We start from the raw sequence: 25,329 nt of genomic DNA, 5'->3' as shown, positions 1-25,329 counted from the left end.
GTTATAGGTGGGCTTTACGACTTGTCTATCCTGCCCCCCCACTACACAAACAGTCCTCTCCAGCAGCAAAGACATCTTCAAGAAGCGGTGCCTTAATAAGGACCATTCATTAAGACCCTCCCGTTTGGGTCATGCCCTCTTGGATGGGGCTATAACCAGAGTTCATAGGTTAAGGGTGAAAGGTGAAAAGTTGAAAGGGAACATGAGGGGAAACTTCTTTGCTCAGAGGGTCATGAGAGTGTGGAACGAAACTGCCAGCAGAAGTGCATGCGAGCACGATTTCAACGTTTGAGCGGTTTGGATAGGTAAATGGATGGTAGGGTTACGGAGGGCTATGGTCTGGGTTCAGGTCGATGGGAGTACGCAGTTTAAATGACTCCGCACGGACTAAGTGGGTCGAAGGGCCTGCTTCTGCGCTGTACTTTTCTAAGACTCTATCGGGGAGGAGGTACAGGAGCCCAAAGACGCACACTGTGATTTACGAACAGCTTTTTCTCCTTCATCGCCAAATTTCTGCAGAGTTCATGATGGCTACCTTGTTATTCCTTTATTTTACAATTTTTTTTTGTAATTTGTAGCTCTTATGCCACCAAACAACTTTCACGTAATATGTCAGTGAAAATAAATGCGATCCTGATTAAACTAATTCAGTTTGCCTGCTCATGATTAGCGTAAAAACCTCTTGAACACATCAGCTTCCACCATCACTCCTGGCAGCCCAATCCACACCCCCCCCCAAACCGAACATCTGCTCTCCAGTTTTCAACGCATTTCCAGTGGTGGGATCTTGTAGCGTGCAAACTGGCTGCTGTACTTCCCAGAGCAGTAACCACGCTTAGTTCACTAAGCAAAGTATTCTGAGACACCATGAGAAGCTGCTAAGACAGAAACTGGTTTTGGTGCAGCCGTCGATGTGCGGACGGGCGAGGGGAATCCAGAACAGGTGGAAAAGAGAGACAGTAAAGAAGTTACTTTGGTACCCAAAAGTACCAAAATAGGAAACTGTCTTGCTGCAGTATCACATTAGACACACAACGTTCACAAAAAAATGCAAATTATACAAACTCTTACAAGAAACAACAGAATCAGAATAAAGGGAAACAGCGTCTGCTGTGATACAGGTCCCAAAAGAAAAGTCCTTTTAAATAGTGGCGGACACGCAACTTTGACTGCGGCATCCGACACTCCGAGAGGGGCAGACCGGAGGTGACGTCATGGTGGGCGGGACGCAGCCGGCGGGCCGGGCCGGGCTGGGCTCGTGCGGCAGAAGTTTCTAGTGACGGCTCGACATTCCGGTGTGTGGTCGGGTGGGGAGCGGAGCGGGGCCCGGAACCGTGTGGGGGGTAGCGGGGAGGAAAGGTAGGGCCGGGACGGGGGGAAATAAACGGCCTCCGGCCCCCTTGCGAGCCGTGCCCGAAGCGTCGTTTATTATCCGCGTGTGTGTAAATATTTCCAGAAGGTTCTGGCTTAGTTTGATGGTTCCCTCCAGGAAGTTGACTCTTTCCCCGCAGCTTACGGCACCGAGCGAGGAACGATGGAGGCTAGGGAGCACCGGGAGTGTGCAGCGGTAGCCGGCGGCTCTCCCCCTCGGACCGCCGCCAACCACAGCGACAGCGGCAGGGAGGATGGTGACTTCAAACAGGTAGCGTTTCCCTTGCTCCATCTCAAACTTTTGAAGCCCGTCTACTTATTTATGTCCAACGAAAGATCACATAATGTTCGGGGGGACATGGGGACCCTTGTCCGCTGTTAGACTGCGATTAAATGTTGCATTGTTGTGTCCGCGTTCCATTCAAGACATGTCCACGTTAAGTCTTTTTATTTCGAAAGTATGCCGCTGCATTGAAGCTGTTCGGTGAACTGGGACTTCCCCCTATGATAAAGGGTGTTTTTATACTAAAAATGTGATAGTAAGACCAGAATACAAAAGAAATAGTGAGGTGTGTTGAGCTTGTTCTCCCGCGATCAAAACACGGAAGTGACTCGCACGTGGTCCTGTTTAACACACCTTTCCCCTCATCTACCCCTAGTGGGATTCCCATCTGCACTCCAAAGGGTTTTTAAGGACACGTAGACGAATTGCACATAAAACCCGTTGTGCAGATGCTGTTTCAACTGCTGTGTGTGTGTGTGCTTCCTTGGTGATTATTTCAAATTTGCAACAATTGTATTAGGTTTATTTGATTCTTCTCTTCTCCACCCCCCACCCCACCACCATGATTAAATTTCAAATATTTCCCTCACTCCATTGAAAGGAAAACAAGGAACAAACTTGGGTAACGGATACTTTGGGTTAAGCAATTTCGGTTTAGGTAAACCTTGTCAATGTTCTTTATGCAGTTTTAATTTGACTGATATGGCAATGTTGCCTAATACATTTATTGCTTGCATTCTTCTGAAAGATAGGAGACTAAGTTACAAATTGTACATCCGACTTGTAAGCATGGGTAATGTGCGCAATGTTGACTGAGAAATGCAGTGCCTCTTTTTTGGGGGTGTTTGTTACATTTTCAGCTTGATGACTGTTGAAGATGAAAAATTGTATCCACTTTTTGGCTCTGTGCACTTTACGTTCTTGAGCTGCTTGCCGGTTATTTGATAAGATGATGTGTGCAGGTTGAATATCCCAATCATTAATTAATGGAAACATGTGGTGAGGGAGTTTGACAATGTGATCAGCTACATTTTTGTATAGTATTCACAGTAAGGCTATAGATTTGATGGCTATTGTGTATTGTGTTCAGTTTTGGTCTCCAAATTTGAGGAAGGACATTCTTGCTATTGAGGGAGTGCAGTGGAGGTTCACGAGGTTAATTCCAGGATGGTGGGACTGTCATATTTTGAAAGATTGGAATGACTGGGCTTGTATACACTGGAATTTAGAAGGATGAGAGGGGATCTGATTGAAACATATAAGATTATTAAGGGATTGGACACGCTAGAGGCAGGAAACATGTTCCCGATGTTGGGGGAGTCCAGAACCAGAGGCCACAATTTGAGAATAAAGGGTAGGCCATTTAGACTGGAGTTGAGGAAAAACTTTTTCACCCAGAGAGTTGTGGATCTGTGGAATACTCTGCCTCAGAAGGCAGTGGAGGCCAATTCTCTGGATGCTTTCAAGAAAGAGTTAGGTAGAGCTCTTAATGATAGCAGAGTCAAGGGATATGGGGAGAAGGCAGGAACGGGGTACTGATTGTGGATGATCAGCCATGATCACAGTGAATGGTGGTGCTGGCTCGAACCTATTGTCTATTGGCTTGATTCCAATATAATCTTGCCTGCCTGTAGAAATATGTTAGATCTTGCACAAGGATTCACTTGCTCTTTTATTGAAATGGGTAAATGACTGAGCTTTGACGAAACAAGGACCATTTTGTGACAGATTAAACCAGGTCAGTTTTAGTACTTTGATTCCTAGAAAGAACTCCAACTAGAATGAGATCGGAGTCTGAGATGATTGTTGGACCAAGGAGGGATAAGCAGGTTGTACTGAGGAAGGTAGGTGGAAGACACTGGCGTATGAATAATAGATGGAAGTAGACAGAAGAAAATAAAATGAGACAGAAGAAACATCATTCTACTTGTATTATGGTGTTTCAGCTGCGTTCACTACACCAACAAACAAATTGCTGATAGACATCACTTTGGGAAAGTTTTTTTTTACTGGTGCCAAGCTGTATCTGCACTTGCCCTTCCCTTGGACTACATCAGTGAGGTGGAGAGAGGGAACCTGCTGCATGGGCAGCAGCTGGTTCTTCAAATCTTCCCACCCGGGCTTACACCCTGGAAAGGACACAGTCCACCAGAGACGCAAACCCATGATCCCCTGGGATAGACGGCAGCCTACTATTTTTTACTGATGGATCGGCCTTTTAACAGAGCCTGAAGAACTACTGCATTCTTACTACTTTGACAGTGCCTTGTTCTGTTATGTCCTTTCGAGAGAGCTATTTCTTTCATTGTTACACTCAGCTTAATTTTGGCAAAGTAAGGTGGCAACAGAATTACTACATTGGGAAACTTGTAGAAACATTAGAAATGAACAGTTTTCAGATCAAACAGTCATATGCATTTGGCTAAGGTTTATAGCTTACAAGAAAACTGTTGGAAAGTGTGGAAAAGTGGCAATGGAATTTGGTTGGATAAGCAACAGTAGCAGACTTGGAGAGGCAAACAACTCAACAGCATAGTGTGGAAACACACACACACACACACACACACACACACACACACAATGCTGGAGGAACTCAGCAGGCCAGGTAGCATCTATGGAAAAAAAAGTACAGTCGTTTTAGGCTGAGACCCTTCATCTGATGAAGTGACGATTGTTTACTCTTTTACATAGATACTATCTGGCCTGCTGAGTTCCTCCAGCATATTTGTGTGTAGCACTTTGGATTTCTAGCATCTGCAGATTTCCACGTTGCACAAGAAACAAACCCTTTGGCCCAATTGGTCCATACTGACCATGATTCCCATTTAAGATAGACCTATTTTCACATGTTTGGCCCATATCCCTCTAATTTTCCTGTCAATTCAAGACAGTGAAGTGTGTACTAACTAGTATGCAATTAAATAAGATGTCTTAAAAAGATCGAAGTCCTAAGGTGGATACCAAAGCAGTTTCCCTCAGTGATTGTAACATTATTAACGATCCTCTGAATTCTTTGTTTGATGAAAGAAATATTAAGAGATGTATGTAAATTACATAAATTAACATTCACCCATCATGTCCATTGTGAATGAAAACAAAGCCAGCCAGATCAATTCCAGTTACAGTTCACAGAACATTGCTCTGTTATTGTACATCAAATACTCAGCCAGTGCTTTTCAAATAGTAAAGAATTTATGCCGTTTATCATTTCAAGTAATAAACTCTAGGTTCTCATCACATCCTGTGCAAAGATAATTTTGCTTGGGCTCTGTTAATCCTTCAACCATTTTTAATTAATGCCCTTATTATTTGCTGACAGCTATTGAATGCAGATGGGTGACATACATTGAGCTAAAGGAGTTGATAAGGAATGTGCTCTTTATAATTTGTTACTTATGTTTTAGTGATAAACTGTCTAGTTAACCAGAGATGCTGTTGATCAAAACTTTTGTCATGTATAACAATAGGCTGCATTTGATGTTCACATACTGTCATCCAATCACATGCATTAATCCTCAATTTTCAAGTTGGAGCTTCCAATATCAATTGGTTCCATCCAATTTTTATTTACTCCCCAAATTAATATGACACTTGTGTCAAAGCAGGATAAACTAAATATTTTGCACCAAGAAGAATTATGAAAAGACATGATTTAGGTTACTGGCCTCTACCTCAGACTGACCAACAAAATAGCATATAATACTTAGTACCTTTTGATCCCAAATATTTTGCTTCAATCTATGTTGGAGATCCACACTTTCTAACAACAAGAATTGAATGGTGCAAAATATGCTGTATATTTTACTGCATTCTTATACACATCATTAAAACAGATCAAACAGATGTTTCTAGGCATTTTAGTTTTGATCGGTCGACAGTGTTGTGAAAGAGAATAGATTACAGAGATAAGATGTTAAAGACATGGAATTGGTTTGTTAGCCAGCATAAACTTAATGAGCTGAATGGCCTTGTCATATGGAAATTCAAGAATTAATAGAGAATACCAGAAACCAATATACAGGTTTTATGGTTATGTTCTCAAAATGAGGTTGATTGTTGGTGAAAGTATGAACGATGTTTTCATTTTGATAAGCCTTAAAAACTTTTTGTAGCTATCATAAGATGTTCCAATGTCTATAAAGCCCTTAGCATACAAGCATAGTACATAGCTAAAGAAGAGACTTAGGAGAGCTAGAAGAAGACATGAGAAGGCCTTGGCTAGCAGGAAAATTCTAAGGTGTTCTACACATACTTGAAGAACAAAGGATGATTAGAGTAGGTGTAGGACTGATCAAGGATAAAAGCAACATGTGTGTGGAGTTTGAGGAAGTAGTGGAGGTCCTTATTTTGATTCAGGCTTCAGGGACCTTGGTCAGAGTAGAACAGACTAATATGCTGGAAAATCTCAACATTGAGACAGAGGATTGCTAGAGCTTTTGGAAAAAAAAACATTATAGATAAATCCCCAGGGTTGGATGGGATCTACCCCAGGTTACTAGAGGAATTGAGGGAAGAGATTGGTGTGCTTTTGGCAATCTGCATCCTCGCAGATCACTGGAGTAGTACTAAAGGATTAGAGGGTGGTAAATGTTTTTCCTTTGTACAAGAAAGGTAATATGGGTAATCCTGGGAATCATAGACCGGTGAGTTTTGCATCAATGGTAGGCAAACCATTGAACAGAATTCTTAATGGCAGGATTTATGAGCATTTGGAGGAGAATAGTCTGATTCGGGATAATTAGAATGGTTCTGTTAGGGGCAGGTGAGTCTAATTGAAAACCACTGGAATGTCACAAAAACAGTGGTTGGTGTGTGTATATAGCTTTTAGTAAGGCATTTGACAAGGTTCCTCATGGTAAGCTCATTCAGAAAGTCGGGAGGCATGGGAAACTTGGCTATGTGGATTCAGAATAGGCTGCCGACTGAAGGCGGAGGTTGTAGATGGAGCACTTTCTCCCTAGAGATCTGTAGCTAGAGGTATTCTGCAGAGATCTGTTCTGGGACTTCTGCAGGGGCTAGCGTGGTGTTAATACAGCTGGGAGCATCCCTGTGTTCGGAGTTCAGAATCGGGTTTAATATAACTGGTATGCAGCATGTCGGTGAAATTTATTTTGAGGCAGCATTACATTGCAATAAATAATAAAAATTATAAATTGCGATAAGTATAGATAATTGTAATGAGTATATATTTAAAAAAAGTTAATTTAAATAGGTAGTGCAAAAAGAAGGGAAAATACTGAGGTAATGTTCATGTTTTCATTGTCTGTTCAGAAACCTGATGATGGAGGGGAGGAAGCTGATCCAGAAATACTGTGTCTTCAGGCTACTGTACCACCTCATGGTAGTAAAGAGAAGAGGGTATGCCCTGGGTGATGTGGGTACTTAATGATGGATGCTGCCTTTTTGAGGCATCACCTTTTGAAGATACCCTAGATGCAGCAGAGGCTAATGCATGCAATAGAACTGGCTGAGTTTACAACTTGCTGCAGCTTTTTCTGATCCTATGTAGTAGTCCCTCCATACCAGATGTTGATGCAACCAGTTAGAATTCCGGCACCATCTGTAAGAAGTTTGTACCTTCTCTGCATGACTGTGTGGATTTCCTCTGGGTGTTCCAATTTTCTTCCTTCCAAACTAAGCTAATCGGCCATTATAAATTTTCCTTTGATTAGGGTAGTTTTAAATAGGTAGATGGTGAGGCTCATTGGCTCAGAAAGGCCTGTTCCGCAGTGTATCTCAATAAATAAACTAAATAATTCTTTATAAACCTCTTGGATGAGGAACTGGGTTAGTAAGTATGCAGATGCCATAAAGATCGGTGGAGTTGTGGATAGTGTAGAAGGCAGTCATAGGTTGCAAAGGGACAGAGCTGATGGAGTTCGATGCAGAAAACTGTGAAGTGATACACTTTGGAAGTCCGAATTTAAAGGAAGAGTAAGTACAAGGTTAATAGCAGGGTTCTTAGCAGTGTGGAAGAACAGAGGAATCTTGGGGTCTATGTCCATAGATCCCTCAAAGTTGCTGTGCAAGTTGATAGGGTGGTTAAGAAGGTGGATGGTGCGTTGGCCTTCATTAGCTGTGGAATTAGTTCAAGAGCCGCAAGGTAATATTGCAGCTCTGTAAAACTCCTGTTAGATCGCAGTTGCAGTATTGAGTTCTGGTTACCTCATTAGAGGAAAGATGGGGAAGCTTGGAGATTTACCAGGATGCCTGGATTAGAGATTGTCTCATGAGGAAAGGTTGAACAAGCTAGGCTTTTCTCTTTGGAGTGAAGTATGAGAGGTGACTTGATTGAGCTGTATAAGATTAGAAAAATATGATAGATAGCTGCTGCCTTTTTCTGGAATAGACAGATACATTGCCAGGGTGGTAATGAATGTCTAGTATGAGAGGGCACTCTTTTAAGGTGATTGCAGGAACATATAGGGTGGATGTCAGAGGTAGATTTTTTAAAAACAGAGTGGTAAATGTATGTGATGCTCTCCTAGCTGTGGTGATAGAGACTGATACATTAGGGAACTTTTAAAAGATTCTGAGATAGGCACATGGATGAAAGAAAAATCGAATGCACTTTGGGAGAGAAGTGTTAGATTGATCTAGGAGTAGGTTAAGAGGTCAGCACAACATCATGGACCCAAGGTTCTGTTCTGTGCTGCAGTGTTCTGTGTTCAATGTAAGCGTAATACATTTCTGCTTTTTTGTCAGTAACATTGTGAGTCTTGAGATGGAAAGTAGAGAGGTATTGGTTCCTCTATGTTGCTCTTCAATCTTCAATTTTCTTTATTTTTATAAAGCAAAAGGTCTACTCAGTTAACCATTCTATTGCATCACATTGCTCCACTGTAGGATATACATTTTTTTCTTTTTAAATGTGCAATTCACTTCTTTCGGATATTACAAAATACTTCACTGTTGATGAATTACTGACTTCACTCTTATGATAGGTAACACCGCAGATAATTTGAGTAAAGTATGATAAATTAACCTGGTTAATTTTCAAGGTGTGCTTGAAGCACAAATACTGACTAAAATTCCAACTCTCTGTTCTTTTATAGCTCATTCTATGATCATTGATTGGTATCATACTTGAATATGCGCTGTATATAATTAGGCAATTAAAAACTCAGAATGAATTCTTTTGACTATAATTCAAAGCAATATTCTGTAGTGCTGTTTTCATTGGAAAAATGCTTCATTTTAAAACAGGAAAGCATTGTTGGAGGTAATGAAGTGAAGAGTACAGCAGTGGTAAAGTATTCGGCCGTCCCACCTCCTGCTGCTTATGCACGACTTCAAGAAAAAACTGACCTGAAATTGCCACCTGCAAATTGGTTGCGTGGAATTAGTCAGCTTGGACAAATGGGTGCAACCTCTCTTGGTACCAGCAAAAAGAGCAAGCCATTTTCCAGGTTCGAATTATGTTTTTAAAGACTGCAGATTTACCTGTGAATAGTTATGCTTATTGAAGAATGAGAGCTTATTTTTTGTTGTATAAAAATGTAATTATTTTATAAATTAACTGAATTGCTATCAAAAGGCTAATTCATGCAATTACACAATTTACAATGCAATGAAAAATGTTCACGAATGGAATAATTTCACCTGGAACAGTTCCAAATACAGTCTTAATTAGGTTGCACAAACCAGCTAGTCTGTCTCAAGATTTTGAAATTACTTTGAATCATTATTCTTTCAATCTCCTACAATTTTCAACTCTTTCCATACATTTTGAATGAGTGAACACATTCATTTTTCTCCAATTCTGATGGTAGTAGTTTGAAGTGGAGGGGTAGTAAGGTAATATCTGTTGTAATCTATGGTGATCAGAATCGCAACTGAACCCAGGGGGAGTGGTTAACTTTTGTGAAAGGAAGTTGTGTTTGGTTTACTTCCTTAACCTTTAATTCATTGGAAGATGCTGGCAACTAGCATTCATCTGACAACATACATCAAAGTTGCTGGTGAACGCAGCAGGCCAAGCAGCATCTATAGGAAACGTCGACTGCGGAAGGGTCTCGGCCTGAAACGTCGACTGCGCCTCTTCCTATAGATGCTGCTTGGCCTGCTGCGTTCACCAGCAACTTTGATGTATGTTGCTTGAATTTCCAGCATCTGCAGAATTCCTGTTGTTTAAGCATTCATCTGAATTGTGTTGTTTAACCATTTGGAAATAGAGTGGATTCTGGTTAATTGGTCCATTTGGACAGCCACTTATTTGGAACTCTTAAAGAACAAACACTAATCAAGAAAATAGCTGAGGTTCCCTTCATTTATTTGGGACACTATGCTGCTTAATTAGGACAGAAGACTGTTGCCCAACAGTTGCGAACTAGCATCATTCACGTGAACCTGTGTGGCCAGTAGACACCACACAATGCTTAGAGCAAATTGTTTTTAAAAAGTGTCAAAAGTGTGTTTCTGTTGAAAAGCAATGATTTTTGTTACTGATAGTTGACGAGAAATAGGCAATGAGACGAAATAGAATTGCTCATTGCAGTTTCAAGCACTCAGACTTGGAGATGCCAGAAACAGCCAGGAGTGAAAATGAAATGATTTCAGCACTTCACGCTAAGAACTACAAAGAATTTGAAGATATCAACAATCATCTTGAATGTTACAATATAAATAAAGATTTGGAGGATGCAGTCGTCGAAAGCATTGTATGATGACAGTCCATTATCTGTCTTTGCTAATTTTTTTCATTTACAGTCAATCAGAAGAACACACCGTGTCGGTTGTCCATCATATCCGACGATGACAGTGAAGACTGCGCAGGAGAATTTTTTAAATGGGAAAGCTGTTGCACTGGGGCATTTGCACTCTCTCGACCTCAGAAGTCTGGGTCATCACAAAGCAGGGTCTTCCTTGGTTGCAGTGCATAACCATGATGACTTTTGTGCCTTATGCTCTTCACTCTCCATGAAGCTTTGCAGAACCGCCTTCCTGACTGTTGAATCTGTGTTGATCTTATCTGTCCAGCCTGCTGCAGCTCACTTCAAATGCTAGGATGGACATGTCCCTATTTCTCACGGGTATGAGACCTCCTGGCTCCCCTCATCTTGTTTAGCCTGCCTGTCAAAGCGATGTTCCAGCGTGTGGCCGCTTTGCATACAAAGAGCTACTTGGAATCACAGGTGAGGACTGGGTGTCTGGTGGGTACGAAAGGTTAGTGAGCTGCCCCAGAATGGACACAACAAGCCCCTTCAACTATGCATCCGTGGACACCCCATATATGGTAATGTACACTGGATGAATTCCTCTGTTGATAACTATTGGGAACTAATGCAGTTTTATCATACTGTTGTAGCATTGGTAGTGTTGTAATTTGTTCGTATTTCATTTAAATACATAATTTGTTACTCAATTAAAAGATAGTTTGCCTTTTTTTATATACGTTTTTATCCGTTCCATGTAACGTTGGATAGTTGGGGCAGCCGCTTAATGGTCCAAATTGCACTGGTCCCAATGTGTTCCAATTGACAAGAATCCACTGTACTAGAGTTCAAAGTAAATTTATTGAATTAGATATATGTCAGCTTGTACAACCCTGAAATTCATTTTCTTGTGGGCATGCTCAATAAATCCATAATAGAATAATAACTGTCATAGAATCAATGAAATACTCCCCAACTTGAGCATTGTGCAAAAGACATCAAATTCTGCAAGTACAAGAAGAAAGATATAATAAATAAATAAGCAATAGATATTGAGAACATAAGATGAAGAGTACTTAATAGTGAATTTGTAGGTTGTGGGAACGGTTCAGTGATAGGATGAGTGAAGTTACCCCTTTTGTTCAAGTAGTGGATTGTTGAGGGGTAATAACTGTTCCTGAACTTGGTGGTGTGGATCCTGAGGCTCCTGTACCACCTTCCTGATGGCGACAGCAGCAAGAAGGGAGCATGACCTGGGTAGTGGGGGGCCCTTATGGTCGATGCTTCTTTGCTGCAACCATACTTCGTGTAGATGTGCTCTGTGGTGGGCAGGCTTTACCCATGATGGACTGGCCCACATCCACTACTTTTTGTAGGATTTTCTGTTCAAGAGCATTGGTGTTTCCATACCAGACTGTGATGTAGCCAGTCAATATACTCTCCACCACACATCTATAGACATTTGTCAAAGTTTTAGATGTCGTGCCGAATCTTCACGAACTCCGAAGGAAGTAGAAGTGCTCCCGTGCTTACTTTGTAACTGCACTTGTGTGCTGGGCCCAGGGCAGGTCCTCTGAAATGATAACACCGAGAAATTTAAAGTTGCTGACCCTCTTCACCTCTGATCCTTCAATGAGGACTGGCCTATGGACCTCTGGTTTTCTTCTCCTGAAGTCAATAATCTGAGTAAGAGGTCAGTGGTGGTGGTCTCCTCCCTCCTATATGCTCATTCATCATGACCTTTGATTCAGCCTATGACAGCTGTGTCTTCAGCAAACGTCAATACGGCATTGGAGCTGGGCACAAGGAGGTATTGAGGCCAAGGTCTTGGAGCTTATTGATTAGTTTAGAGGGGATGATGGCATTGAATGCAGAGCTGTAGTCAATAAAGAGAATTCTGATGTATGCATCATTGCTGTCCACGTGTTTCAAGGTTGAAGTGCCTGTGAGATGTCATCTGCTGTGGACCTGTATTAGAAATGTAACTTAAAACTAATGTAAATGATAAATCCAAAACCATCTGTGGATCTAATTATCTGCACCTAATCACCTTGACTATGAGAAGGATGCTGAATTGATGATGAGAAACAATAAGTATGGCTATTGAGGATGTGTCAGCGTCTAACAATCATAAACAAAATAGAATTCTTTATAATGTGCTGGATATGAACTGACCTTTCATGTCTTCATCTGAATTAATCTTGTTTAATTTATAGCTTTTATTTTGTGAACGTATCAGATTTATTAAACTGTTTATTTTTCCCGAAGCTTTGGAATGGCATATGACTTCATTGACTGCGTTGGCAATGATGTTGATGTTGTGTCAGATTCAGAGGTACTGTGTACATTTTATTGAGTTACATTTCTGTAAAGCTCCAATATTTTTAAATCGTATATCAGTTTTAATTTTTTTCAAATATGAATTTCCCCAAGAATACTCATGAAATTTTAAGGATATTATAATTCTGTGGAAATCATCAGGAGGTTTTGGTAAAATTGCTTCAAAGAAGTAACTGAATTATTCATTTTGAAATGTATAAATGAAATCAATTCCGAAGCATCCTGCCTAACCATTTCAACATAATTTAGTTATTTGTATTCTTCTATTTTGGAGTGATAGACTGCAGTGATTCGTCGTTATTCTTATGTTTACTGTTGCTAGTTAGATTGTACATGCATTATCCAATCAAGTAATAGCATGCCAAGCTACACTTGTTAGTTGCATGATAGGTTAGATATTCTATTTGTTTTAAGTGGAATATTTCAATGCAACTTCAGTACCTGCTTAGTTACACTTGGCTTTTTTTGGTAAATATTCAATTTAACATTTTTATAGTTTTTGATTTGTGTGAATGTTTGTAACATCTTTGGAGTGAAAGACAGTTGATATTTTTACTTTATTAAGAAGCACAGTAAAATGAAAAATAGACTATTTATTCATACTGTGTAAAGCACATGAAGCTTTGTTTAGTCAACAGCACATACTTTAAAATTATTGTTAAACATACAAAATATTTAGTAAGGGATATTGTTAAGACTTTAGTATGGAAAACAATGCATTTCAATGTGATTTTCTGGATCATTGAGTAGTTATTGTATCAAGATGGCAACATACTGTATTTAGGATAGATGAGATAGTAATTTGTCACTGTTGTGTTCTACCAATGCTCAGTTAAATTGAGTACATATTTTCATTAGATGTTATTGACAAATACCTTAATGTGACCAAAATTGTAACTCCATATTCTGTTAAAATTAGAACATTAAAAAGTTGCTGAAGATTCCATACAGCAAATCACATGTCAGCATGGGTGTTCATCGCATTGGAAGGACTCTCCTGCTTGATGAATTGGATATTCAGGAGCTTTTTGTGACGTCATCTCAGGTAAGTAAAAACTAACAGAGTGCTTAATAATTTAACTATGTATTTCCTTTATAGGTGCTTTATTACATTGGTTAATGTGAGCAAATACAAGGGTTCAAATTAACATATGTTGTCAATTATATTGGAGTCATTTCAACAGTTTGAATTAACTTTGAAGATATTTGTTCTGTTATTAGAAATATCATCATGAGATTCAAGATTTTGTTCCATTAAAAATCCTTTTTTTTCCATAAAACTTTTAAATTCTTACTTGCATGCAGGTTTGCTGCAGTCATTCCTTGGTAATTAATTCTGCAAATCTACACAAATTACTTGATAATTTTAATCCCCATCCTAACCAACCCCAGCCTTCCACCCCGCAAAACAAGTCTGTTCCAAAATCCCATTTTTATTATGCCTTTAAGGGATCTTGTTATAACTTTCTGATTCTAGTATGCTGAGCAGAAAGACTTCACTTAAACTGCAAGATTGTGGATTCTATGAGACTGTATCTGTGCTGCACTGTTCTTTGTTCCCACATTTGAGTTCTCTAGTCTATGGAGAAGATCAGATTTATCTATGATCTTTCTGTCTTTCCTTTTTTTCCTCTGTCTGATCCACCAACTGTTTACTTTTCTTGATAGGATCTATGGCAACTCTTTATGTAGAACAGATGGCACAGTTCAGTAATTATTTTTCCAGTGAAATGCAAATAAATTGCAATATGCCCAGGTATTGAGTTTTATTATCTGTATATGCCAGGTTTTGGCATGATCATGCCAAGAGTGATGGAGAAATCTTGGAATGGAAGCAAGAAATTATTTTCACGAAATGTGGAAGTCTATGAAATATATTATCTTCATTTCCCACTTGGCATTCTATTGGTCCGTCTTGCGGAAATTCAGCACGTAGGCAGAACTCAGCATTGTTTCCTTAAAGTAAAATCCTGCCTGACAAACCTATTACAATTTTTTGAGGAAATTACAAGTAGGCTAGACAAGGGAGATGCAGTGGATGTTGTATATTTGGATTTTCAGGAGGCCTTTGACAAGGTGCCACACATGAGGCTGCTTAACAAGATAAGAGCCCATGGAATTACAGGAAAATTACATATGTGGATAGGGCATTCGCTGATTGGCAGGAAACAGAGTGGGAATAAAGGGATCCCATTCTGGTTGGCTGCCGGTTACCAGTGGTGTTCCACAGGGGTCCGTGTTGGGGCTGCCTCTTTTTACGTTGTATATCAGCGATTTGGATTATGGAATAGATAGCTTTGTGGCTAAGTTTGCTGATGATACAAAAATAGGTAGAGGGGCTGGTAGTGCTGAGGAAACAGAGCCTGCAGAGAGATTTGGATAGATTGGAAGAATGGGCAAAGAAGTGACAAATGAAATATAATGTTGGAAAGTGTATGGTTATGCACTTCGGCAGAAAAAATAAACGGGCAGACTATTATTTAAATGAGGAGAGAATTCAAAGTTTTGCGATGCAACAGGACTTGGGAGTCCTTGTACAGGATACCCTTAAGGTTAACCTCCAGGTTGAGTCGGTAGTGAAGAAGGCGAATGCAATGTTGGCGTTCATTTCTAGAGGAATAGAGTATAGGAGCAGGGATGTGATGTTGAGGCTCTATAAGGCGCTGGTGAGACCTCACTTGGAGTACTGTGGGCAGTTTTGGTCTCCTTATTTAAGAAAGGATGTGCTGACATTGGAGAGGGTACAGAGAAGATCCACTAGAATGATTCAGGAATGAGAGGGTTAGCATATGAGGAATGTTTGTCCGCTCTTGGACTGTATTCCTTGGAGTATAGAAGAATGAGAGGGGACCTCAGAAACATTTCAAATGTTGAAAGGCATGGACAGAGTGGATGTGGCAAAGTTGGTTCCCGTGAAGGGGGAGTCTAGTACGAGAGGGCATGACTTAAGGATTGAAGGGTGCCCATTCAGAACAGAGATGCAAAGAAATTTTTTTAACCAGAGGGTGGTGAATCTATGGAATTTGTTGCCACGGGCGGCAGTAGAGGCCAAGTCATTGGGTGTATTTAAGACAGAGATAAATGGGTATCTGAGTAGCCAGGGCATCAAAGGTTATGGTGAGAAGGTGGGGGAGTGGGACTAAATGGGAGAATGGATCAGCTCATGATAAAATGGCGGAGCAGACTCGATGGGCCAAATGGCCGACTTCTGCTCCTTTGTCTTATGGTCTTATAAACTATAGTCAGTGCATCAAAGGGGAAGAATTGGTTAGGGCTGTGGTTCATTCAGAAGACCAAATGCAAAGTTAGAGAGATCAGTTGCGCGGAATGAGTAGGAAATTTAGAACACCTTATGAAAGTGAAATTGTGGATGCAAGTTTGGGTCTGAAATAATAAATCTGGTTGGTTTGGAGATGCTGTGAAATGGTGTGTGGTTAGCGTGTAATCAGATCATAAGGATGTTAACAAAGCAACTTGGTAAGCAAGTAGGTAAATAGTGGGGAGGAGGTGGAACATCAGTCATGTTTATCTAGGCCCATTGGAAGTTTCCACCTTTCTCTCATTCACCTTATCCAAATTCAGCTGGACTATTTCCTGAAAGGTTTGGACAGCCAAGCTACCAATTGTTGAGAATGGAATACATTAAGGGTTATGAAATATATTTAATTGAAGAAGCTGCCCTCTAAGAGAAAAGATTGTCAGTCTCCCATTTAAACTGGAACAAGAACTAGATGTCAGAATGGGTTCACATTTTAAATATTTAAAGCAGCTTCTTGTCCACTTGATTAAAACATTTTTATGTCCTTTGCAGACATCTTGTGACCTTCACACTTTCCTAATGTATTCTCCTTGTGGGCCATATTCTATGATATGAGACGGAATATTCTAAATTATTTTAATTTTGACATTAACTGAGTTCCATTGCACAACGTGTTTCTTTCATCCATGGGGGCAGCCAGTAATTCTGTAAGAAACTACTTTGATTATATTGGTGATGCAAATGATAGGGTTTCTAGTCATAATGAGATCCTTGCTGGGATGTTTTATTAATTTTATAAGCATCGAGGAATCCTGATCCATTGGAAATGAGTATATCTCTGTTTTGTTACCTCTTCATCTAAACCTTGGTTGTTTATTTATTTTAAGCTGCTTTCTTTTTTTGCAAATTAACAAGACTTGTTTTTTTTAGACAGGGGATTGGAATTGGTTAAAAGAATTATACCAAAGGTTAGTGGATCCAAAATGGCAGAGGAAAAAAAAGAGCAGAGAGCATTTTTACCAGAAAGCAATTCTGTCCAAATTTCTCTACCATAGGTAAGTATGCATTTTAACATCTGTTAATAGCTTGGAAATATCTTAACAAGTTCTATTACAAGTATATTAATGTGAATTCAGTTACTTAAGTGGAGTGGTTTTTCTTCTGGGTCTTTCTACAGAAGTTGGACATGAGGCATTGGCTAAATCTAATTGTGTGCAGTACAAAGTGAAATGTGTTCTGGTCTGCGGATTCAGTTCTTTCCTAGCTAAATATTTGACAGTTCAGAAGAAGTCAGTTAAGAAGCTTTTAGGCCTGTTAAGTGATTAGCTGGAGAATTTTACTTCTGCAATTTATGAATGTGAGAAAATAAGTAAAAACCATTCAGCCTCTTCATGCCTGTTCTCTCTTTCATTAAGGCTGATCTTTTACTTCAGCTGTACTACCTTTGCATCCCTTGATCTTAAGATCCAAAGATCAATCCATCTGTCACCTACAGAACTTGGTTCTCTTTGGCAAAGAGCAAAGATTCATTATTCTCTTTGAAAAAACTTTTCATCTCAGTCCTATATGGCTGGTCTTACTCTGAGTCAGACTTGTGTTTCTAGAAATTCTAGCCAGGTAGACATGATTCCTGTATCTACTGGAAGATATTTCCAGAAGGTAGTTTCTTGTTCCTCTAAACATGAGAGAGTATAGGCCCAGGCTGCTTAATCTCATTTCGAAGAATAAATTCCTTGTAGCCCTTTCCTAGTCATTCCAAAAATCAATCAGTGAACTCTTTTGTGCTCACTCTATTGCAAATGTGTTCCTCCTTGGAGGCAAGTTCTCTGCAATACTTCAAGTGCTTATAGGACCTCAATAGATAGAATCCTGATCCAGTACTTGGATCCAAAATGTCAACCATCCTCTGCCTCCACAGCTGCTGCCAGGCCTGCTAAATTCTTCCAGCAGTTTACTTATTTTTATTTAGCGATACAGCGTGGAGTAAGCCCTTTGGGCCAATCGAGCCATACTGCCCCGACAAACCTGATTAACCCTAACTTAGTCATGGAACAATTTATAATAACCAATTAACCTACTTGCTATGTCTTTGCATTGTGGAAACCAGAGAACATGGGGAAAACCCACACATTCTGCAGGGAGGACGAATAGAATCCTTGCACATGGTGCTGGAATTGAACTCCAAGCTCTGGAATGTCCTGAGCTGTAATAGTGTTGTGGTAATCGCTACGCTACAGTGGTACCCCCTGTTTTTTAGCAATCTACTTTCCTGCCCATTTCTAATATTCCTCAGACTTTTGACACTAAAGAACCCATTAGGCTCAACATTGAATATACTTGAAGACTTAGGCATTCATTGCTTTCGGGGATAGATGAAGTAAAGAAGCTTCTTGTTTCAGTCTTACTTTGAATCTATGGTTTCTTCTGCTTCTTACCATCAACTCTGACAATTATCTTTTGGATTGCTGAGCATTTTTGCTGAGATTTCCAGTCATTCTTCTAACTAATGATTGCATTATGGAATTTTGTCATTTCAGTAATCAATTAGTTTGGCAAATTACCACATTATCTAAGACAAATATCCTTAATTAGAGAATAAAGACTGCACACAAGGCTTTGCTATGATCTTGCTAAAATTTATGATTGCAACAAGACTTTTATACTTTTGTATTGCAGCCTTTCTTTGAATACAACTTAAAATGCTATTTGCCTTCCTAACTGCTTTCTGTAACTGTTCACTTTCTACATTTTATGAACTAGCACTTCACCATATACTGTGCAACACATTTTTTGCACCAAAGAGCACAAGTTCATGGTATTTTCATATCTTCCATTTGACTGACTCATTTATTCAGTGGACAATCTCTTGCTAGATCATTTTTCTTCAGCATTTGTTTCTTATAAGTTTGAATGAACCACATGGGCTGGAGTTGTAGATGTGAAGAGTCTTTGCTCAGCACCAATAAGAGACCTAGTGGGAAAAGCTTGTGATAGAATGTCCCTGAACATAAAATATCTTATTGAAGTTTAAATACAGGGGTAACCACAGGCTATTGAATATGTTGCAGTTGCCCAGTTTACTTCAATATTTAGTGTTGTTGAATGGTGCCATAGAAATACACATTTACAATCATCATCATCAGGTGCCATGCCCAGTTTGAGCTTTGACTGCCGTGGCCCACACACTCCTGTTTCGGGTCAAGTGGATCAATTCATCGGTATTCATTTCTAGTTCTCTGGCTGATGTCTCCATCATCATTTGTCTTTGTCTTCCTCTTGCTTTCTTCCCTTCAATCTTTCCCATACTTACCGTGCATTCTAATTCCTCTTTCCTAATCACATGTCCAATGAAGTTACGTTGCCTTTTCACGATCTCGTACATTATTTCTCTTTTTATGTTTGCTCTGTTCATGACATCCTCGTTAGATATTCCTTTCATCCATGACATTCTTTGCATCCTCCTCAAAAACCACATTTCTGCTGCTACAATTTGTTTCCTCGTGTTACTAGATATTGTCCCAACATTCTGAGCCATATAACATAACTGGATAAACGTAACATTTCAGTACTCTGAGGCTGGTGGTCATGCCTAGTTTAGCATTGGTAAGTATACTCTTCATTCTCGTAAAGGTGTCTTTTGCCATCCCTATTCTTCTTTTGATGTCCAAGTTGCACCTGCCATCTGATGTCACCTAGCTTCCTAAGTAGCGGAAGTTCTGTACTTGTTTTATGTCTTCCCCATTTATTCTGAGCTTGCATATAGGATTCTCCTTTTTGGATATCACCATACATTCTGTCTTTTTGCAATTGATAGACCCATTTTTGCACTTTCAACAATTATATCAATTATGTTTTGTAGTTCTTCCTTCGTACTTGCAATTAACACAGTGCCATACCCAGGACTGACACTTAAAATAGGAACATATTTTAACTCACAAGACCAATTTGGATGTGCTAAGTGCCAAAGTAGCAAGTATGGATCATAACTTGATCTGTTGCAGCGAAGTAAACTATTTTGGGTTAAGATGCCTGATTTGATGCGGTCCAATTTACATAAACTTATTTTCTCTATACATTGTGCTTGGCGCACGTAGCACCGTTATCATTAACAAACTTCAACCTTGTCTTTTAGGTGGAATTATTAAAATTAATCTTCTTGCCTTTTCAGTAGAATTATTAAAATTAATTTTGAAAAGCCGAGAACTTGATCTTTATCACTAAAATATTAGTAGTCTGCCAAAATCATGATCTCAGGAGTAAAGTACAAGTTTTTTTTTGCTGAAAAATACTATTATACTGTGAGCTCTGTTCCTTGGAAATTGAAGGGCTCATTGTACAGTATTTTTTTGTGTGTATAGGTAGGTGCTAATGGTGTAATTTGTGTCATTATATTGATGTTGGTCATTATATTGATATGCCTATGTGAACAAAGCAGTAAAGACTGGGAATACTGTAAAAGTATAGTCTGTTAAACCCAACACAGACATGAATCAGTTTTTTTTAACTAACAAATGTGGTGTAATCATGTATCAATTAATTCCTATGCTGGCATCTAGCGGCTGTTAATATGGTTTATTATCAAAGCTGAAGTGAAGTCTGTAGGTCTCAATAGTTCACAGGATGAAACCCCTAAAATGTCAAAAAAAAATGACAGTACAGAAAAATAAATTACAATTTATTCAGAATTTGTGGCGTTTTCTGCTAAAGGTTTTTCAATTTTTGAAATATTTGCAAATCATTAGAGGTAATATTGTTGAAACATAATGTAATACAATACCCAGTAAAACCTGATACAGAATAATACAGTATTTCAAGAAATCTAGATTTGAGATGGGGGTGGGGGAGAAGGAAGATGGTTTGCATGTTTATTTCAATTGGTTTACTGTGCTAGATTGAGTAAACTAAGATACTGTTAACATAAATATTTGAGAGTGAAGGAAAGTTTTAAGTGAACAATATAACAGAATTACAATTTTTGGATGAATGGCTGTACCACTTTATTGACACAGCTTAAATTCTCCCTTCATTAGTTCTTTTCATCACTATGTATCATAGTCTCATCTGTAATAATAGTGCAGATTTTACTTTAGGGATAATACTTCTATAAAATTTAACTTCTTGCTGGGTATTTAGATGCTGAATGTATTTTCAAAGTTAATAAATGTTCCATTTATTTGTATAGATAATGGGCCACATCATGCTGTTTTATAAGGGCATGTCACCCAAGGTGCCCAGGTTTACCTTTTTTAAATATGGAGGATGGGACACTTAATCCTGTTTATGAACAAGCATCAGCATAGTGGAGTAGATTCTGATGTCTAGACCATCAGATAGTATATCCTGAGACTCGGTCCCTGGAATGCATCGACAGCATCTTAATGCCGTGAGGGAGGAATGATAGAGTAGCAGTTAGTGTACAGCACCTGCTATAGGATCACAGTTCGTGCCGCTGTCCACAAGAAGTTTGTACGGTCTGCCTGTGATCCTGTGGATTTCCTCCGGATGCTCTGGTTTCCTCTCTCATTCCAAAGACGTACAGGTTAGGGTCAGTAAGTTGTGGGCATGCTGTGTTGGTGCTGGACACATGGCGACACTTGCGGGCTACCCCCAGCTCATCACGGACTGTGTGATCATTGACGCATATAGCACATTTCACTGTTACAATGCCTCAATGGACAGGTGACAAATAAAGCTAATTAATTGCTGTGATAGACTTCTGATCTATTTTTAACGTATTAAAGATCTGTGAAGGAAAATTTGTAGATTTATTATTTATAATTAGAAATTATAAGATAATTAACTCATGTATTGACAAAACCTCAAAGTGAAATAAATATTTTTGTGTATTAAATGTTGTCCCCATGACTGGTGACCCAATCAGATGGGTGTAATTTGTACACCAGCTAGTCCTGGCATACAGCTGCATCTGACCCTTTCTTCCAGAGCTCATTAGATTCTGTCTTGAATCCAGTAACAGAGCAGATGTTCTGATGTGCTGACATTGGCTAAGGCACTGTAGTAAAACCACCAATTTTCAGTCAGTTTAAGCTTTGATTTTGTTTAATGATTTGGGGGAAAATTGTACTTGTTGAATTTTATTTTGAATAGCAGCTGTTTATATTGTTATCAAGATTTTTGAAAGATACAATATTCATTTCAATAATTTTAGCATCAATGGAGATTGTCCAGCAGAAGCTGTTTCAACTCCAATGGCACAACCGACAGATGCGCAATCTCAGGAAAACCAAGTAGAAGTAGAGAACTCCTCGTGGCCTGCACCTTTGAGAGCCCCTGCTTCTGTCCCTGGAGATGGAAATCCTCAAAATCCTCAAGAACAGGTAGAATTATTTAAACTTTGGAAATATGTTTCCGAAAATGAAATGAAATGAAGGTATTAAGTAGGGTTTATAACATGTTACCAATTATTTATTCAGGTTAAGAATAAACGTTACTAATTATTTATTCATGTTAATAATATTTACAACCCAAATTTATAATGACATTTTTGTGGACTTATTTTGGAAGTATAATCACCAGGCAGCTTATAGTAAAAGCAATAATATGAAGCAATTATGTATTTCTTTTTAGAATTTTTCCTTAAGAGCCATTTGAATGACTTCCCTTTCCAGCTAGTATATTTCGGATAACTGTTTGTGTTCATTTGGATGGAATTGCAAATTGCATTATCAAAATGGGGGGGGGGGGGAACCTGACTATTTCTACACACTGTGATTTGAGCATAATTTAGTAGGAAGTTAATTATTAAAATCCCATTATATTTTAAAATTACAGATGTGGTAGCTAGCATAATTTTCCTTAAATTGCTTCAAAATTATTCAAAAGATTTAAAAGTCCAGACCATTTCTGCATAGTAGTCTAATATAGGCTCCACTGTATTGATATTCTACATTTTCAGTTATTCAATGATTAAATAGTGTGTGTATTGGGTAAAAATATACATGCTTGCACTTTTTGCAGGGGAATGTTCCTCTGGGAGCCACATATGTGTTAGAGCAGGTGGCCTCTACCCCGAAAGAACAAAACCTGACTACTTTTTTGAATGAAGGGGAAAACAGTCAGGTATGGTGAAGATGACCATTTCCAATGAATTCACTGAACAAAGGGAACTATTATAATAGATCTTGATTGGCATTTTAATAAAATTAGTACTGTTATTTTAGTTGGCCTTGTCACAATAACTAATTCTTGCTTGGTTTGCTTTTTTTCACTTTCAAAATATTTAAATATTTTTCTTACTCCAAAGGGACTAAAAAATGACTTCGTTAGGAATATTTTGTGGACGTTTGAAGATATCCACATGCTCGTGGGTTCAAATATGCCAATCTTCGGTGGTGGAAAATATCCAGCTGTCAGTTTAAGGCTCAGGTAAAACCTAATATTGAAAGCTACTCATTTTATGAATTTTCTGTTTTCCCACTACTGTAGACATTAAAATTATGTAAAATCAATTGGGGGGGAGAAACCCACATATACAAATGCCATTTATTGGTACAAACACGAGATTCTGCAAATGCCAGATAACTATATATAGGTGCTGGCCTTTCCCCATGCCTTATTTGTTTATGAAGGTGAATGCAAAATATTACAAATCTTGGTGCTTGTCCACCCAGATCTGTAGAACTGAGGAAAGTTGTAGTGCCTCAGCTGGAACAAGAAATGACAACATCCATTTGGTATTTGAACTGTCAACTTTCCAAGATAATTTTTTTAAAATTGTTTTGTACTAACTTGAAATACAGGTTTCCCCCGCCATCCAAAGGTAGAGCATTCCTATGAAACGGTTGGTAAGCCGAAATGTCGTAAAGCGAAGAAGCAATTACCATTTATTTATATGGGAAAATTTTGTGAGCATTCGCAGACCCAAAAATAACCTACCAAATCATGCCAAATAACACACAAAACCTAAAATAACAGTAACATATAGCAAAAGCAGGAATGATATGCTAAATACACAGCCTATATAAAATAGAAATACCTTTCCACAATCATTACTGAACTGTTCTCCGGAGCGAAAATCACACGCAAGCGCCATCGGCAGAAAATCTCACGCAAGCGCTGTTGGCAAAAACACGCGCAAGCACTCTCCAGTAACCTTTAAGCTATGAAGCTGCCAAATCATACCAAATAACACATAAAAATACACAGCCTATATAAAGTAGAAATAATGTATGTACAGTGTAGTATCACTTACCGGAATTGGTTCAGCGCAGAGCACACTGATGATGGTGTGTTAGACTGAGTCGTTGGAGTTTGGGTGGTGCAGTGGTCCCCCACCTTCCAGGCCGCTGAGCGATACATTGCCGCGAAGAACGCAGGGGTCCAGCAGCAGCCGGGAGGTACACAGCACATCTTTAAGAAAAAAGCCGAAACAAACATGCTAATTAATTAGGTGCCGCCCGTAATTGTCGGCCCAGAGCAGTGCCGATTTCCGATTGCGTCGTCTCTGATCTTGGCTGACAATTATGTGTCAGCGGCACCTAATTAATTACCATGTTTATTTCGGCTTTTTTCTTAAAGATGTGCTGTGTGCCTCCCAGCTACCTTTGCATTCTCCGCGAATCAGTATCTGTCCGTGGCCTCAGGGTTGGGGTGGTGGGACACTGGGGTGTCATCTCGTCGCCTGTTTCCATTAGAGCAGGCAGCTCATCTTCTTCTATCACTGCCCGCCTCGATGTCGAAGGTCGAGGTTCGTCGTCTGATGTGGAAGGCTTGCTTGACTGCTGAGCCTCACGTATTTTTCTATCACGCAGTTCCTTAATAAGGACTCAAACCATCCTGCAAATATCTCCTAAACCGACGTACCCTTTCAAAATTAAAGTCGTACTTTATCATTACTCATTCGGTTTCGATTGTTATCCTTTTTTCTTCCAATTGCATCAGCTCTTCTTCTGTCAGTTTTTGGTGATGGGATGCCAAAACCTCTTCAACATCACCTTTGTCAACTTTCACAAGCCAAACTCACGTTGTCCTTACTTCGTTCACCACGATCAAAACACTTAATTATGTCTAGTTTTACCGTAAGTGTAACACCCTTACGAGCTCTTTCAGGCTTTTCCGATACCATAGAACTCATCTTGCAAACAGCTGCTCACAGGCTCGTGTTTAAGCAATGCCGGCGAGAATCCGGGGGAGAGCGGCTGCTTGGGGCGCACTGCCTTTTATCGCGCACTGATTTTTTCACGTGCTGATTTTTTATCGCGCGCTGAATTTTTCTTTCGTAACAGTGAAAGCACCTTCCGAAAGCGAAAATAGGGTACTAATGTAGGTCTTTCGTAACAGTGAGGTTTCATAGAGCAAACGCTCGAAAAGCGGGGGACACCTGTAGTCAGGACCTCAAATTTGGGACACCGGTACCATCTGGGGGGAATAATTCTTATAGTGATTTTTGGCAAGGTATACAC

General features: G+C 39.4%; 1 protein-coding gene across 2 annotated transcripts in view; it reads left to right on the top strand.

Annotated features, from left to right (window-relative positions):
* Window positions 1–1,229: 1,229 nt before the first annotated feature.
* edrf1 (erythroid differentiation regulatory factor 1) overlaps window positions 1,230–25,329 on the top strand; it is an 87,503-nt gene continuing 63,403 nt past the window's right edge. Inside the window, exons 1-9 of one of the 2 annotated variants that reach the window (XM_063071833.1) lie at window positions 1,230–1,295; window positions 1,512–1,642; window positions 8,861–9,063; window positions 12,577–12,643; window positions 13,568–13,693; window positions 16,838–16,962; window positions 22,077–22,245; window positions 22,886–22,987; window positions 23,172–23,293. In XM_063071833.1, coding sequence (XP_062927903.1) covers window positions 1,535–1,642; window positions 8,861–9,063; window positions 12,577–12,643; window positions 13,568–13,693; window positions 16,838–16,962; window positions 22,077–22,245; window positions 22,886–22,987; window positions 23,172–23,293 — 1,022 coding nt within the window. In that variant the 5' untranslated portion in view covers window positions 1,230–1,295; window positions 1,512–1,534. The other variant, XM_063071834.1, reaches the window with a different exon arrangement.

Source organism: Mobula hypostoma, chromosome 19 (assembly GCF_963921235.1).
Source record: "Mobula hypostoma chromosome 19, sMobHyp1.1, whole genome shotgun sequence".
NCBI lineage: Eukaryota > Metazoa > Chordata > Chondrichthyes > Myliobatiformes > Myliobatidae > Mobula > Mobula hypostoma.
This window is presented reverse-complemented; position numbering and strand designations above follow the sequence as displayed.